At 41.8% G+C, this 19026-nt stretch overlaps 1 protein-coding gene across 2 annotated transcripts in view; it reads left to right on the top strand.

The window, feature by feature from the left end:
• LOC147087276 (Fc receptor-like protein 5) overlaps window positions 1-19026 on the top strand; it is an 81772-nt gene that overhangs the window by 41420 nt on the left and 21326 nt on the right. For both annotated transcript variants that reach the window (XM_085978217.1, XM_085978216.1), the window contains one exon: window positions 192-485. In XM_085978217.1, the coding sequence (XP_085834343.1) occupies window positions 192-485 (294 nt within the window). The remainder of the gene's footprint in view (window positions 1-191; window positions 486-19026) is intronic.

Genomic DNA, 19026 nt, shown 5'->3' with positions numbered 1-19026 from the left:
AAGGCACTATAGAAATGCAAGTCTTTCCTTCTGTGTAATCAAATTCCGAACTCCCCTTTTGTGGAATCTCTCTATCTGATATGAAACTGCGCTTCAACACCACACATTCATCAGTGAGTTCCCAACCTTGCACTGCACATGAAAATCCGCAGATCCATTTCACATTGTACTTTCTATTTATTTTACCACAGGTCCACTAACAATACCACTGATATCGCTTGATCAACCGACTGGGGCATATGTAGTAGGAGAGACGGTCACCATTACCTGCAACGTGACTGGAGATAGTCGTGATAATAACTTCTACTTTTACAAAGATGATCAATATCTGCAATCCGAACAATTTGTCACAAAGAACAACATTGGAACAATCCCGGTTACCAGTACAGACCAAGCAGGGCGGTACCAGTGCCAATATAGGACCTCCGTCAATGGAAGGCAGTTAGACTCCCTACGAAGCGCGTACGTGATGGTTATTGTAGCAGGTGAGTGACAGGGAGCAGAGATTTTTGATATGTTTTATCATCACTCGTGATATGTTTATTAATTTCTGCTTTAATCACTGTAACAGAATTAATGGTTTAATATTAGGAGAGAGGAATATAACAGAATTGGTTTTACGAATATAAGAACTTAAGAAATAGGAGCAGGAGTAGGCCATTTGGACCTTCAAGTCTGCTCCGCCATTCAGTAAGACCATTGCTAATGTTCTACATCATCTGTACTTTCCTGCACTATCCCCATATCCCTTGATTCATTAAATATTCAAAAACATATCTACCTGTCTTGAATATACGAAACGACTGAGCCTTCACAACCCTCTGGGGTAGTGATTTACAAAGATTCTTGACCCTCACAGAGGAGAAATTTCTCCTCATCTCATTCCTAAATGGCCGACCCCTTAATCTGAGACTGCGCACCTTGGAGGTAGCCTCACATTTCTCCACATTATGTTCAAATTGCCGTGTTCTTGCCCAATTACATAGCCTGTCTGTATCCCCTTGAAGCCTCATTGCATCCTGCTCACAACTTATGTTACAACCCAGCTATGTATCATCAGAAAACATAGATATAATAAATTCGGTCCCCTCATCCAAATCATTGCTATAGATTGTGAATAGCTGAGGCCCAAGCACTGATCTTGCGGTATCCCACCAGTTACAGCCTGCCAACCCGCAAATGACCCGTTTATTCCTACTCTCTGTTTTTTGTCCGTTAACTGATCCTCTATAAATGCTAGTATATTACCACCAATCGAATGAGCATTAATTTTGTTTAATAACCTATTGTGTGGCAACTTATACAATGCCTTCTGCAAATCCAAAAACACCATATCCACTGGTTCCCCCTTATCTATTCTGCTAGTTACAACCTCAAAAACCTCCAACAAATTTGGCAAACACGTTTACCATTTCATAAATCCATGTTGACTCTGCCAATCCTATTAGTATTTTCGAAGTGCCCTTTTACTAAGTCCTTAATAATAGATTCTAGCTTTTTCTCGAATACTGATGTCAGGTCAACTGGTCTGTAGTTCACCATTTTCTCTCGCCCTCCTTTCTTAAATAGTGGGGTTACGTTTTGTTTTTATTGCTCAAAACTTGACAGGATCCCTGTAACACTGACCCTGCATTCAGACCCTATGAATCTATTAGCGGCAAGGGGCGTTACAGGAGATAATGGGATGAAAATCGTTACGGGCGGAAGCGCAAAACGAGCGAAAGCAAATCAGCCTCCCGTTTCACACCCCATGAATTCAGATTCCATTGTAGGCAATGGGAACGAAAGTCCGGTGATGTGTAAAACGGGCTGATGATGGGCTATCGCTTGTTTTAGGCTACTGTACAGGACTAATGATTACCTCATTGTGTCAGAATTTTGTTAATTCAACCCGGCCAAAGAATCATGACAGCGCAGCCCGTGGCCAAACTTGGAGAGTAACTGTAACCACATTCTCCAGGCGGGAAAGCGGCGGAGAGTGATCGGACTCCCGTTTTATTCTCCGCCCAATTATAACCTGTATTGACTTGAATGGATTGTAATATCGTGCTAGTTTACAATTGCCCCTGTGACTGAGTACTGAGGGAATGCTGTGTGATGGAGCTGAGAGACCCGATAATTAGCGATGTGAAGACAAGCCATTCTGACAGGGGAACTGCAGGCTGGCTATTATAATTACACAATCAAAGTCCCTGATTTCAAATTTTACTCCCTAAATCTCTGGGCCTACCACAGCGAAATGTTTAATGCCAAATGTCATCATCCTGATATTTTTTTATTCCACTGAATGTATGGTCAATTCACGAGAAACCGCCAGATTGGTTGGCCATGTCAGATTACAGATTCTCAGTCAGAAAACCGGAACTGCAGAATGAGATTTACGAAATCATCCTGATATGTGAAATATTTAACTTAAGCTCATTGTAGCATTCCATATCACTCAATGGGTTGCATTTTGACGGCACTCCGCACACCCACGACCTCCATCATCAGAAAGGACGATGGCAGCAGCTGCATGGGAACAGCATCATCTCCCAGTTCCACATCCAAGTCAGACACCATCCTGACTGGGAACTGTATCTGGCGTTCCTTCTGTGTCGCTCGCTCAAAGGCCTGAAAGTCCGTACCAAACAGCATTGTGGGAACACAAGTGGATTCAAGAAGTGGGCTGACAATCATCTCAAGGGCAACTGGGGTTGGGCAGTAAATGTCGGCCTTGCCAACGACGCCCACGTCCTAAATTCCAGCAAAAATGAATTCCTTCATATGAAATGCACATCCCCACGTTTCATGGGAGTTGTTCACTCTGGTTAATCAGGTTATGGCTCCACAAAGTTAGTAGAAATGTGAATTTCAATCCAACCCTTCTCTTGGTATCAAAGAGGGACATTGCATCGATGAGCCCACGTTATTGAACTGGATCCCCAGCTGGTTTATTTTATGTCCCACTTCTGTTTGAAACCATCAGTTCCACTTTTATAGAATCTCAACCTCTGATACGGACCTTTCAATTTTTCACGTCACAATGGTAATTGAGTTACCAACATTTGACGGCACAAGAAAATGCAGCAATCCATTTCTGTTGTTCTTTTCATTTACTTTACCACAGATTCGCTAACAGCAGCAAATATATTAATGCAGAAGAGTGCGAGGTGATACATTTTGGCAAGAAGAATGAGGAGAGGCAATAAATGGTAAAATTCAAAATGAGTGCATGAACATAGACATCTGGGGTTATATGTCGACAGATCGTTGAAGGTGCCAGGGTAGGTAGAGAAAGCGGTTAAAAAATCATACAGGATCCTGAACTTCATAAATAGAAGCATAGAGTACAAAAGCAAGGAAGTTATGATGAATCTTTACAAAACACTGGTTCGGCCTCAAAGCGATTATGTCTAATTCTTGGCACCACAGTATAGAAACGATGTGAAGGCAGTAGAGAGGGTGCATAAAAGATTTACGAGAATGATTCAAAGGGTGAATGATATCAGTTACGTGGATTCAGCAGAGAAGTTGGAGTTGTTCAGCTGAGAGCAGTGATGGTTGAGAGGAGATTTACTTTACATAGGATTACATAGGACTAAGTCGGATATACGACACAGAAACAGGCCATTCAGCCCAACCAGTCCATGCCAACGTTAATGCTCCACTCGAGATTCCTCCCGGTTTACCTCATCAAAATCTATCACCATAAACCTCTCTTCCCTTTTCCCTCATATGCTAAACTCGCCTCCCCTTAAATTCATCGATACTTTTCCCTTCAACCAATCCCTGTGATAACGAGTTCCACATCCTCACCATTCTCTGGGTAAAGACGTTTCTTATGAATTCGCTATTGCATTTCTTGGTGACTATCTTATATTAATGGCCTCTATTTATGAACTTCCCCACAATTATAAACATTCTCTCTTTATCGAATCTATCAAAACCTTTCATAATTTTAAAGACCTCTTTCAGGTCACCCCACCACCTCCTCTTTTCAAGAGAAAAGAGACCCAGCCTGTTCATCCTTTCCTGATATGTATACCCTCGCATTTCTGGCATCAGCCTTGGAAATATCCTCTGCACCATCTCCAGTTCCTCTATATTATTTTAAAATATGGCGACCAGAACTGAGCGCAGTTAGTGTGGTCTATCCACGTTTCGATTCAGGTTTAGCAAAACTTCCCTACTTTTCAACTCTAAACCTCTAGAAATAAACCCTAATTCTTGGTTTGCTTGTTGATGGCTTTGCTAACCTGTGTCGCAACTTTTAGTGAATTGTGTAGTTGTACTACGAGATCACTTTGCTCTTCTACCCAAACTAGACTCGCACCATCCAATTAATATTTGACTTCCCTGTTCTTCCTACCAAAACGTCATACATCACATTTATATGTGTTTATGTTCATTTGCCAATTATATGCCCATTCTGCAAGTTTATTCATGTCAGCCTGTAATTTGTTGTAGTCCTCCTCAGGATTGACTATACCCCAACCAATTTGGTGTCATCCACAAATTTAAAAATTGTGTTTTTGATTTCAAATCTAATTCGAAAATATAAATTGAGAACAACAGTTGTCCCAGCTCTGATCCTTGTGGAAAACCACTACACACTTCTGCCACTGTGATAAGCTACACTTTACTCCCACTCAATGCTTTCTGTCTTGAAGCCAGCTAACTATCCATTCTGCTACTTGTTCCCTGACTGCACATTATCTGATATTGTATATCAGTCTATTATGGGTTACCTTATGGATGGCCTTTTGAAAATCTAGGAAAATTAAACCTACTGCATTATCATTGTCGACACTTTCTGTTAACTCTTCAAAAAATTCAATGATGATGGTCAAGCAAGACTTTCCCTTTTGAAATCCATGCTGACTAATCATTTCTATGTCTTCTGTTTCGGGATGTTCTTCTATTTTATCCTTTAGTAAGTGCTCCATTTTTTTCTACTATCGATGTTAAGCTGACTGGTCTATAATTCCCTGCACATGTTCTATGCCCCTTCTTAACTATAGGTATTACATTCACTATCCGCCAAATCTCTGGCACAACACTTTTTTAAACGAATTATTAAATGTTTGTTGTAATACCTCTGCTATCGCTTCGCTAGATTCTACTAAAATGTGTGGACGCAATCCATCCAGATCAGGGGTTTTATTCTCTTTGAGTTTGATTAGTTTAGTTAATAAATCCTTTTTATTTTAAATGCACTTATCTCGTTACTAATCTCATCACAAATGAGATGCCCAGCTGTTCTATCTCCCTGGTAAATACTGAAGCAAAATAATTATTTAATGTTTCTGGCATCTCTCTATCGTTACCTGTGGTATTATCCTATCTACCCGTTAATGGCACTATTCCCATCCCAATTCTCTTACTTATTGAGGTGCCTGTAAAATATTTTACTGTTGTGTTTTAAAGATGGTTCTAGATGAAATGTAAAAGCCAATTGCTGAATTAAAGACAGCTGCCATGTGAGGGAAAGAAACCAATTGATACAGGCAGAGGTTATGATCTGAAATTGGTGAAGTCGATGTTGAGTCCAGACGGTTGTAATGTGATTAATCGAAGAGGAGGCAATGTTCCTCGAGCTTACGTTAAGCTTCACTGCAACAGTGTAAGAGGCCGAGGATGGAGATTTCAGAGTGGGAGTGAAGTGGAGAATTATAGTGACAGGTGACCGGGAGCTCAGGTCACCCTCACGGACTGAATGGGGGAGTTCCACAAAGCAGTCACACAATCTGCGTTTTGTATCCCCAATGTGGAGAAGACCACATCGTGAATACGAATACAATATACTAATTTGCAAGGCATACAAGTAAATCGTTGTTTCAGCTGGAAGTAGTGTTTGGGGCTCTCGACAGTGGGAAGGGAGGAGGTAAAAGGGCAGTTGTTGCATCTCTTGCCCTTGCACGGGAAGGTGCTGGGCGAAGGGGGAGGGGTGTTGTCGGGGGGGGGAGCTGTGGACCAGGGTGTCGACGAGGGAGCAGTGCCTTTGGAATGCACAAAGCAGAGGTGAGAGGAAGATGTGTTTGGTGGATGAGATCACGCTGGTGATTTCGTAAATCCTGGAGGATGATCCATCGAAGGTGCAGGCTGGTGGGATGAAAGTTGAGGACAAGGCGAAACCTACTGTCGTTCTGGGAGGGTTGGGATGGAATGAAAGCAGAAGTGCGGGAACTGGAATGAACACAGCAGTGGGCCATGTCAACCATGGTAGAGGGGAATCCTCGGCTGAGGTAAACGAATTACAAATCAGAAGCACTAGTAGGGAAGGTGGCATCGTCAGAGCAAGTTTGAAGGAGACACCGGGAGAATGGAATAGTGGATGCATTGGTTGTCATCTTCCAAAATTCTATAGGTTATGCAATAGTTCCTGTAGATTGTAGGGTGACAAATGTAATACCACTACTTAAAAAAGGAGGGAGAGTGGAAACCGGAAACTACAGGCTGGTTAGCCTAACATCAGTAGTATGGAAAATGCTAGAGTCAATTATAAAGGATGTGATATCAAGACACTTTATTTTTCCTGCCAAAGTGGATTCCCTCGCACTTTCCCACATTATACTCCAACTGTCATATGTTTGCGCATTCATTTAGCCTCTCTGTATCCCTTTGCAGCTTCGTTTAGACCTCTGCACAACTTGCTTTCTCACCTATTGTTGCATCTTCCGCAAACTTGGCTAAATGACACACGGTCCCTTCGTTCAAGTCATTAATGTAGATTGTAAGTAGTTGAGGCCCCAGAATCGAGTTTTGTGGCACCCCACTCGTTACCGTTTGCCAACTGGAAAATGACCCATTTATCCCGACTCTCTGCTTTTAGTTAGTTAGACAATTATCTTCCATGCTAATTTATTACCCGCTACTCTGTGTGCTCTTATCATATGCTGTAACCTTTTATGTAGCACCTAATCGAATTCCTTCTGGAAATCCAAATACACCACATCCACTGGCTCACCCTTATCCACCCAACTCGGTACATCCTGAAAGAACTCCAGCAAATTTGGTAAACATGATTTCCCTTTCATATAAACATGCTGCCTCTGCTTGACTGCATTATGATTTTCCAAATGCTCTACCACTGCTTCCTTAATAAAGGACACCAGCATTTTCCCAGCGACAGATGTAAGGCTAACTGGTTTATAGTTTCTTGCTTTCTGACTCCCCCCTTTCATAAATAGGTGTGTTATATTTGATGTTTTCCAATCCGCTGCGACCTCTCCAGAGTACAGTGCATTTTGGTAGATTGCAACCAATACATCCACTATCACTGCAGCCACTTATTTAAAGACACCGGAATGCAGCCAATTTGGTCCAGGGGACTTTTCGTCGTTTAGTCCATTATTGTACCAAATACATTTTCCTTAGTGATAGTAATAGTCTTTAGTTCCCCCCTCCCTGTTGTCCCTTGATTATACATTAGTGGGTTAATGTTAATGTTTTCTACCGTGAAAACACATTCTAAATATTTGTTCAGAGTCTCTGCCATTTCCCCGTTCCCCATTATTAATTCCCTATTCTCATCCTCTAAGGGAGCAATATTTACTTTAGCTACTATTTTCCTGATTATGTAGCTGTAGAGGCTCTTACAATCTGACTTAATATTTCTTCCTGGCTTACTCTGGTAATTCATATTCTCTCACTTTATTATTTTTTGAATAATCCAATGCTGGTTTAAAGATAATCGGAATCCTCTTGCCTCCCACCAATCTTGTTTGCATTTGTTTTCAATTTGATACCATCCTTTACTTCCTTAGATAGCCACGAATAGTGCTGCTTTCTCTTAAAGTATTTCTTTCTCACTGGAGAATATTTTTGTTGAGAGTTGTAAAATATTTCCTTAAATATCTGCCACAACATTTCAACTGCCTTTCCTTTTAATTTGTTTTTTTCCAATCCACTATAGCCAGCTATGCCCTCATGCCATTGACATCACCTTTGTTTAAGAGCAGGACACTGGTTTGAGATACAACTTTCTCACCCTCCAACTGAATTTGAAACTCAATCATGTTATGATCACTCTTTCCTAGAGGATCCTTTTGTATGAGGTCATTAATTAATGCTATCATATTACACAGTACCAGATACTAGGTAGCCTGCTTGGTTCCATTACTGAAGTCCTAGGGGGAGTGTTTGCTAGTGCTGTTGGGGAGGGTTTAACTAAAATGGCAGGGGTTGGGAGCCTGTGCAGGGAGACAGAGGAAAGGGAAGCAATGATAGAAGCAAAAGACAGAAAGGAGAAAAGCAAAAGTGCAAGGCAGAGAAATCAAGGCTATAATTCAAACCGGGCCATAGTAAATAAGAATTCTAAAAGTACGAAGAGTGATGAAAAATCAAGCCTGAAGGCTTTGTCTCTTAATGTGAGGAGCTTTCATAATAAGGTGGATGAATTAGCTGTGCAAATAGAAGTAAAGGAATAAGATATAATTGGGATTACGGAGACATGGCTCCAGTGTGACGATGACTGGGAATTCGACATCCAGAGGTATTCAATATTCAGGAAGGACAGGAAAAAATGAAAATGAGGTGGGGTAGCAGTGCTGGTTAAAGATCAGACTAACACAATAGTAAGGAAGTTTATTAGCTCTGATGATGTTGAATCTGTAGGTGCAGAGCTGAGAAATGCCAAGGGCAGGAAACGATAGTGGGAGTTGACTACAAACCCCCAAAGAGTAATGCGGAGGTTGGCGATGGAATTACACCGGGAATTAGAGATGCGTTCAATAAGGGCACAGCAGTTATTATGGGTGACTTTATTCTAAATGTAGATTGGGCTAACCAAATTAGTAACAATACCGTGGAGGAGGAACTCCTAGAGTTTATACGGGATGGTTTCCTGGAACAATATTCGAGGAACCAACTAGAGATCAGATCATCTCAGACTGGGTATTATTTAATGAGAAAGGATTAATTAGTAATCTTGTTGTGTGACGCCCCTTGTGGAGGAGCGATCATAATATGATAAAATTCTTCGGTAAAATGGAGAGTGAAGTAGTTGACTCAGAGACAAGGGTACTGAATTAAAAAACAGGAAACTACGATGGTATGAGGCAAGAGTTTGCTAGGATGGATTGGGGAATGTTACTTAAAGGGTTGACGGTGAATAGGCAATGGCAAATATTTAAAGATCGCATGTATGAACTATAGAATTTTTTCAGCCCTGCTTGCATAAAAATAAAACAAAATGTGACTCAACCGTAGCTAACAAGGGAAATTAGGGATTGCATAAGATCCAAGGAGAGGACATACAATTTGGCCAGAAAAAGCAGCAACCCTGAGGATTCGGAGCCCTTAATATTCAGCAAAGGAAGAGAAAGGGATTAATTAAGAATAGGAAAATAGTTCATAAGTGTAAGCTTGTAGAGAACATAAAAACAGACTGTAAAAGCTTCTATAGATTAGTTAAGAGAAAGAGATTGGTGAAGTCAAGCGTCGGGTAACATAGGTCTAATGAGAGGGAGGAATTGAATGAAATCAGTATTTGTTGGGAAATGGTGTCAGGGAAATTGATGGGATTGAAGGCCGATAAATCCCCAGGGCCTGATAATCTACATCCAAGAGTACCGAAGGAAGTGGCCCTAGAAATAGTAGATACATTGCTGGTCATCTTCCAAAATTCTAAATATTCTGGAACAGTTCCCATGGATTGGAGGATAGCTAATGTAACCCCAAAATTTAAAAAGAGCGGTAGAGAGTAAACGGGGAATTAAGAAACGGTAAGCCTGACAACAGTAGTGAGGAAAATTCTAGAGTCCATTATAAAAGTTGTAATAGCAGAGTACTTGGAAAACAATGACAGGATCAGAAAGTCAACATGGATTTACAAAAGGTAAATCATGTTCAGTAACCTACTGTAATTTTTTGAGGATGTAACTCGTAAAATAGATAAGGTATAACCAGTGGATGTGGTGTATTTGGACTTTCAGAAGGCTTTCAATAAGGTCCCACGTAAGAGATTAGTGTGTAAAGTTAATGCACATTGGATTGGGGTAAGGTACTGTCTTGGGTAGTGAAGTGGTTGGCAGACAGGAAGCAAAGAGTTGGCATAAATGTGTCTTTTTCCGAGTGGCAGGCAGTGACTAGTGGGGTACAGCAGGGATCGGTGCTAGGACCCCAGCTATTGACAATATATATAAATGATCCAGAGGAGGGAACTAGATATAATATCTCTAAGTTTGCAGATGACACAAAGCTGGGTGGGCGTGTGTGCTGTGAGGAGGATGTAGAACAACATCAGTACGATTTGTATAGGATGGGTGATTGGGCAGATGCATGGCAAATGCAGCATAATGTGAATACATGCGAGATTATCTACGTCCCTGGCAAAAACAGGAAGGCAGATTATTACCTGAAAGGCAATAGATTGGGAAAAGGGGAAGTGCAAAGAGACCTGGGTGTCCATGTGCACCAGTCGCTGAAGGTAAGCATGCAGGTGCAGCAGGCTTTTAAGAAGGCAAATGGTATGTTGGACTTCTTAGCGAGAGGATTCGAGTACAGGAACAACGATGTCTTGCTGCAGTTGTACATTCCTTGATGAGACCACACCTTGAGTGTTGTGTGCAGTTTTGGTCGCCTTATCTGAGGAAGGATGTTCTTGCCATGTAGATAGTGCAGCGAAGATTCATCAGACTGATACCTGGGATTGCAGGAATGACGTATGAGGAGAGATTCGGTCGATTTGGCTTACATTCGCTAGAGTTTAGAAGAATGAGTGGGGATCTCATTGAAACTTGTACTATTCTAACAGGACTAGACAGACTAGATGCAGGAAGGATGTTCCCCATGGCGGGGAGTTCAGAAGCAGGGTTCACAGTCTAAGGATAAGGGGTAAACCATTTAGGACTGAGATGAAGAGGAATTTCTTCACCCAGAGAGTGGTGAAACTGGAATTCTCTGCCACATAGGGCAGCTGAGGCCAAAATCATTAAATATATTCAAGTAGTAGTTAGATATATTTCTTGAGGCTAAAGGGATCAAGTGATATGGGGAGAAAGCAGGACAGGTACTGCATTTGGATGATCAGCCATGATCTCATTAAATGGCGGAGTAGGCTGGAGGGTCCGAATGACCTGCACCTGCCCCCTCTTCTATGTTTCTATGTTTCTATACTGTTCTAGGAAACCATCCCAGATACACACTATGAACTCCTCCTCAAGGCTACCTTGGCGAATTTGATTTGTCCAATCAATAGACTACCGAATAAGGTCAGAGTATGCGGAGTCACGAGATAAGTAGCAGAGTAGGTTGCTAGCTGGCTTCAAGACAGAAAGCAGAGAGTGGGAGTAAAGCTTTTCTATTCACAGTGGCAGAAGGTGCGTTTTGGTGTTCCACAACGATCAGTGCTGAGATCACTGCTGTTCACAATTTACATTAACGATTTAAACTATTCAATCAAAACACAATTTCTGAATTTGCAGATGATAACAAATTGGGGCAATAGTCAATAATCTGGAGGAGTGCAATCCATTATAGGGGGATGTTAATAAACTCGAAGAATGAGCAAATAATTGGCAAATTAAGTTCAACATAGATACATACGAGGTAATACCTTTAGGCAGGAAGAATAGGGAGGTCACTTATCACTTGGTAGGTTCGAATCTAGGTGGGGTAGAGGAACAACATTTCCACTGATTTCAAATACATACATTCACTTAAATTTGCGACATAGGTTAGCAAGGCCACTTAGAAACAAATCAAGCACTAGGGTTTATTCTAGAAGGACACAACAGAAAAGTAGCGAAGTTATGCTGAGCCTGCATTGAACCTTTGTTGGACTGCATTTAGAGTACTGCTTGCAGTTCTGGTCGCCATATGTTAAAAAGGATTTAGATTCAAGGGAGAAAGGGCAGATGAGATTTACAAGAATGATACAAAAATGTGATGGTATACATATAGGAAAAGATAAAATTGCTGGGTCTCATTCCTCTTGAAAAAGGAAGGATGAGGAGTGAGCTTATAATATTATGAAAGGTTTTAATAGATTGGATAAGGAGAGAATGTTTCCACTTGTGGGGAGGAGCATAACTGGAGGCCATCACTAGAAGAGTGACACCAAGAAATCCAATAGATAATTGAGAAGAAACTTATTTTCCCAAACAGTTGTGAGAATTTGGAACTCGCTTCCAAAGTGAGTGGTTGAACCGAATAGTATAGATGCATTTCAGGGAGGCAGGACATGAGGATGAGGGAGAAGGGAACAGAGTGTTACGCTGACAGATTTAGATTTAGACAGGAGGAGGCTCGAGTGTAGCATAAACGCCGGTATGGACTGATTGGACCGAATGGCCTGTTTCTGTGCCGTATATCTGATGAAATCCTATGTAATCCTATCGAGTCATCATCTTCCAAAAGTCTCTCGATTGAAGAATTGAACGATTGGATTGGAAAATAGCAAGACGCAGAGCATTATTTAAGAGGGAACGAGAGATCAACCACGAAATTATGGGCTCATTAGACTGCTCTCAGTTGTGGGGAATGTACAACAATCTATTATTAGGACAGAGTGACAGAGCATTCGGAAATAAATGAGCTGATCAGAGAGATCCAGCATGAATTTGTAAAGGTTAAGTCATCTCTGTCGAAACTAGTTCATCGTTTTGAGGAGATACCTAAAGTGGTAGGTAAAGGACTGTCTATGGATGTTATTCAAATGGAATCTCAGAAGGCATTCAACTAGCTTGTGCATGGAATTGGAGGAAACTTATAGACTTCAAGGACAGGAAATTTACTATATTGCTGGAGACAGATAGTAGGAATAATGGCTCTGTAATCACACTGGCAGGATGTGATTAGTGGTGTCCACCGGGGATCTGAACTGAATCTCAGGTTTTCAGTAAATTTAACAATGACTTGAAAGAAGGAATAGGGAGTCGTATATTTAAGTGTGCTGGTGAAATTAATTTAACTGACGCAGTAAATAATGCACTCTTGAGCAGAAAGCTTTAAAGGGACATTGATGGATTGGGTGAGTGGGAAAAATGTAGCAGATGGAATGTAAAGTGAAAAAGTGTGAGATCTTCCAATTTGGACGTAAAACAAGATTCCTGTATTTCTTATTTGGTGAAAAACTGGGGAAAATGGAGGATCGGAAAGATTTAGGAATCAAAGTACAGAAATTAGTAAAATCTAGTGGAAAGATAGGAACATCATTACAAAGACTAGTGGAATGTTAGCCTTTATCTCAAGATGTGGAGATGCCGGAGTTGGACTGGGGTGGACATGTGTAAGAAGTCACACATCAACAGGTTATAGTCCAACAGTTTTATTTGAAATCACAAGCTTTCGGAGCGCTGCTCCTTCGTCAGGTGAAGTAGAGGAATGCATAAAGACACAGCTTATATCTCAATATATAGTTTTATCTCAAGATATAGTTTTATCTCAAGATAGCTGGGATTCGAAGTGGAGGAAGAAAGTTGTCGCTGTACAGAGCACTTGATTACGGAGACATGGTTGCAGCGTGACCAAGACTGGGTGCTGAATATCCAGGGGTATTTGATATTCAGGAAGGAAAGTCAAGAAGGAAAAGGAGGTGGGGTGGCACTGTTAGTAAAGGATGACATCAGAGCAATAGTGAGCAAGGATATTTGCTCAGAAAATCAAGATGTAGAATCAGTTTGGGTGGAGCTAAGAAGCACCAAGGGGCAGACAACATTGGTGGGAGTTGTCTGTAGGCCTCCAAACAATAGTGGATCTGTAGGGGATGGCATCAAACCGAAAAATAGAGATGAGTGCAACAAGGGTTGTACAGTAATCATGGGTGGTTTTAATCTACAAATAGGCTGGCCAAACCAAATTAGCATTATTAGAGTGGAGGATGAATTACTGGAGCGTGCACAGGATTGTGATTTAGGCCAGTACGTTAAGGAGCCAACCAGGGAACATGCTATCCTAGATTGGGTATTGTGCAATGAGAAGGGGTTAATTCATAATTTAGTTGTTATGGATAATTTAGGAAGAGTTACCATAATATGATGCAATTCTTCATTACGATGGAAAGTGAACAATTCCAATCAATCAAATTTTTAACATTACTGTGGAGTAGGAATTCCTGGAGTGTTTACAGGATGGTTTCCTGGACCAATATGTCGAGGAACCAAACAGAGATCAGGCCATATTAGAATGGGTATTTTGTAACGAGAAAGGATTAATTAGCAATCTTGTTGTACGAGGCCCCTTGAGTCAGACGATCATAATATGATCGAATTCATCATTCAGATGGAGAATGACGTTGTCGACTCACAGGCTTGGTACCTAAATTTAAATAAAGGAAACTACGACGGTCTGAGGCGCAAGTTGGGTAGGATTGCTTGGGGAATGTCACTCAAAGGGTTGATGGTGGATATGCAATGGCAAACATTCAAAGACCGCATGGATCAACTACAGTATTTGTTCATCCCAGTTTGGCATAAATATAAAACGAAAAACGTGACTCAACCGTGGCTACCAAGAGAAATTAGGGATAGCATAAGATCCAAGGAGAGGACATATAAATTGGCCAGAAAAAGCAGTAAACGTGAGGATTGAGAACAGTTTAGGATTCAACAAAGCAGCACAAAGGCATTAATTAAGAAAGGGAATATAGAAATAAGAGTAAGCTTGTAGGGAACATAAAAACCGACTGTGAAAGCTGTTATAGATATGCGAAGAGAAAAACATAGGTGAAGTCAATCGTAGGTCCCTTGCAGTCAGAATCAGGGGAATTTATAATTGGGAACAAAGAAATGGCCGACCAATTAAATACATATTTTGGTTCTGTCTTCACAAAGGAGGACACAAATTACCTCCCAGAGATGTCGGGGAACATAGGGTCTGATGAAAGGGAGGAACTGGAAGAAATCAGTATTTGTACGGAAATGGTGTTAGGGAAATTGATGGGATTGAAGGCGGATAAATCCCCAGGGCCTGATAATCTACATCCTAGTGTACTTAAGGAAGTGGCCCTAGAAAAAGTAGATGCATTGCTGATCATCTTCCAAAATTCGATGGAATCTGGAACAGTAACCATGGTTTCGAGTGTAGCTAATATTACCCCACGATTGAAAAAAGGTCGTAGAGAGAAAATGTGGAATTACAGACGGGTAAGCCTGACATCGGTAATGGGGGAAATGCTAGAGTCCATTATAAATGATGTAATAGCAGAGCACTTGGAAAACAGTGACAGGATCGGACAAAATCAACATGGATTTACAAAATGTAAATCGTGCTTGACTAACCTACTGGAATTTTTTGAGGATGTAACTGGTAAAATAGATAAGGGAGAACCAGTGGTTTTGTTGTATTAGGACTTTCAGAAGGCTTTCGATAAGGTCCCGCTTAAGAGACTAGCGTGTTAATTTAAGCAACATGGGATTGTGGGCAAGGTATTGAATTGGATAGAGAACTGATTGGCAGAGAGAAAGCAAAGAGTTGGAATAAGCGGGTCTTTTTCCGAGTGGCAGGCAGTGACTAGTGAGGTACCGCAGGGATCGGTCCTTGGACACCAGCTATTCACAATATATAATAATGATCTAGACAAGGCAACTAGATGCCATATCTCCAAATTTGCAGATGACACAAAGCTGGGTGGTCGTGTGTGCTGTGAGGAGGATGCTGAGAAACTCCAGGATGATTTGGACAGGTTGGCTCATTGGGCAAATGCATAGCAGATGCAATATAATGTGGATATATTTGAGGTTATCCATTTTGGTGGCAAAAACAGGAAGGCAGATTATTATCTGAATGGCAATAGATTGGGAGAAGGGGAAGTGCAACCAGACCTGGGTGCCCTTGTGCACCAGTCGCTGACGGTAAGCCTGCAGATGCTGCAGGCATTTAAGAAGGCAAATGGTATAGAAACATAGAAAGCATAGAGATAGGAACAGGAGTAGGCCATTCGGCCCTTCGAGCCTGCTCCGCCATTCAATGAGATCATGGCTGATCTTCGTCTGAGATCATAGCTGATCTTACCAGTTCAGTACCCCGTCCCCGCCTTTTCTCCGTAACCCTTAATCCCCTTAGCCTTCAGAAATATATCCAATTCTCTCTTGAAAATATTTATTGAATTAGCCTTCACAGCCCTCTGTGGCAGGGAATTCCACAGGCTCACCACTCTTTGAGTGAAGAAATTCTTCCTCATCTCTGTTTTAAATGATTTGCCCGCTATTTTTAGACTGTGGCCCCTGGTTCTGTGCTCCCCTGCCATTGGAAACATTCTCTCTGAATTCAGCCTGTCCAGGCCTGCCATAATTTTATATGTTTCGATGAGATCCCCTCTCAATCTTCTAAACTCCAGTGAGTACAAGCCCAAACTATTCAATCTCTCCTCGTAGGTCATTCCCGCCATTCCAGGTATCAGCCTGGTGAATCGCCGTTGCACTCTTTCCATGGCAAGAACATCCTTCCGCAGATGGGGCGACCAAAACTGTACACAATACTCCAGATGCGGTCTCACCAGCACCTTGTACAGCTGTAGTAAGGTATCCCTATTCCTATACTCGAACCCCCTTGATATGAAGGCCAACATAACATTTGCCTTCTTAATCGCCTGTTGCACCTGCATGCTCTCCTTCAGTGACTGGTGCACAAGAACACCCAGGTCCCTCTGCACTTCCCCATCTCCCAATCTATTGCCATTTAGATAATAATCCACCCTCCTGTTTTTACCCCCAAAGTGGATAACCTCGCATTTATCCACATTATAGTGCATCTGCCACGTATCCGCCCATACCCCCAACCTGTCCAAATCGCACTGTAGCCTCCTGACATCCTCATCAGAGCCCACCCCTCCTCCTAGTTTAGTGTCTTCAGCGAATTTGGAAATATTGCATCCAATTCCCTGATCCAGATCATTTATATATATTGTGAACAGCTGGGGTCCCAGGACAGATCCTTGCGGCACCCCGCTGGTCACTGCCTGCCACTCCGAAAATGAGCCGTTTATTCCAACTCTCTGTTTTCTATCCGCCAGCCAGTTCTCTATCCACGTTAAAACTTTGCCCCCAATCCCATGAGCCTTAATTTTGCATGATAATCTTTTGTGTGGAACCTTATCGAAGGCTTTCTGGAAGTCAAGGTACACCACATCCACTGGCTCTCCCCCATCTATTTTACCAGTTACTTCCTCAAAAAATTCCAGCAGATTAGTCAAACACGATTTACCCTTTGTAAATCCATGTTGACTCTGTCCGATCCTTTCCCCATTTGTCAAGTGCTCCGCTATTTTATCCTTAATAATGGACTCTAGCATTTTGCCCACAACCGATGTAAGGCTTACTGGTCTATAATTCCCTGCTTTCTCTCTACCCCCCTTTTTAAATATTGGGGTAACATTAGCTACCCTCCAATCCATGGGTACTGTTCCCGAGTCAATGGAGTTCCGGAAGATGATCCTTAGAGCATCTGCTATCTCCAGGGCCACCTCCTTAAGTACCCTAGGATGTAGTTTATCAGACCCCGGGGATTTGTCGGCCTTCAGTCCCCTCAACTTACCCAACACCATATCCCTAGAGATACTAATTTCTGTCAGCTCCTCCCTCTCATTAGTCCCTATGTTTGTCGATATTCCTGGGAGGTTATTTGTGTCCTCCTTTGTGAATACAGAACCAAAGTATGAGTTTAATTGGTCTGCCATTTCCTTATTCTCCATTATATATTCTCCCGAATCGGACTGCAAGGGACCGACTTGGGATTTTACCAGTCTTTTCCTCCTGATATACCGATAAAAGCTTTTGCAGTCTGTCTTTATGTTTGCTGCAAGTTTACTTTCGTATTCTATTTTCCCCTTCCTGATTAATCCCTTTGTCCTCTTTTGCTGTATCCTGTACTGCCCCCAATCTTCCGGTCTGGTGCTTTTTTTTGCCAGTTGATATGCCCTTTTTTTTGATTTTATGCTGTCCCTAATTTCTCTCGTTATCCACGGTTGAGTCACCTTTTTAGGTTTATTTTTATGCCAAACCGGTATAAACATGTTCTGGAATTCTTCCATTCTATCTTTGAATGCTTGCCATTGTCTATCCACTGTCAATCCCCCCAGAAACACCACCCAATCAATCTTACCCAATTCCCGTCTCATACCCTCGTAATTCCCTTTATTTAAGTTCTGGACCTTAGTCTCTGATTCAATTTCCTCATTCTCCATCTCGACTGAGAGCTCGATCATATTATGATCGCTCTGACCCAAGGGGCCTCGTACAAGAAGATTGCTGATAAGTCCCTTCTCATTGCACAATACCCAGTCTAAAATGGCCTGATCTCGAGTCGGCTCCTCGACATATTGGTCCAGATAACCGTCCCGAAAACATTCCAGGAATTCCTCCTCCTCAGAATTTTTACTAATTTGGGTAGTCCAATCAATATGTAAATTAAAGTCACCCATGATGACAGCTGTGCTCTTATCACACGCTTCTCTAATTTCCCTTTTTATGCCTTCCCTCACCTCCATATTACTATTTGGAGGCCTATATATCACACCCACTAACGTTTTCCTCCCCTTGCTATTTCTCATTTCTACCCATACAGATTCCGTTTCATCCAAGTTAATATCCTTCCTTTCCATTGCATTAATCCCCTCCTTTACCAGCAATGCTACCCCACCTCCCCTACCTTTTTGCCGATCCTTCCTAAATATTGCATATCCCTGGATGTTAAGTTCCCAGCCTTGCCCACCCTGCAGCCACGTTTCTGTAATCCCAATCAAATCATACTTGTTTACCTCTATTTCCACAACTAATTCATCCACCTTGTTCCTAATGCTTCTAGCATTAAGATACAAAGCCTTCAGGCTTGCTTTTTTCACACTCTCATTAAGAATTAGTTTGGCCCTTTGTGTTTCTCTCCTTTGCTTATTGCTTCTCACCTTTCTACCATCTATTTCTAACTTCATATGAATTCCCTCTTTTCCACTACCTAGGTTCCCATCCCCCTGCCAAATTAGTTTAAATCCTCCCGAACCGCCCTAGAAAATATTACCCCGAGGACATCGGCTCCCTCACAGTTCATGTGTAGACCATCCCCTTGGTACAGGTCACTACTCCCCAAGAACTGGTTCCAATGCCTCAA

Source organism: Somniosus microcephalus, unplaced genomic scaffold (assembly GCF_052327205.1).
Source record: "Somniosus microcephalus isolate GS21.2 unplaced genomic scaffold, FLI_Smic_1.0 unresolved_chr6, whole genome shotgun sequence".
In the NCBI taxonomy this organism is placed as follows: domain Eukaryota; kingdom Metazoa; phylum Chordata; class Chondrichthyes; order Squaliformes; family Somniosidae; genus Somniosus; species Somniosus microcephalus.
The sequence above is the reverse complement of the archived record's forward strand: the minus strand, read 5'-3'. Positions and strand labels throughout refer to the sequence as shown.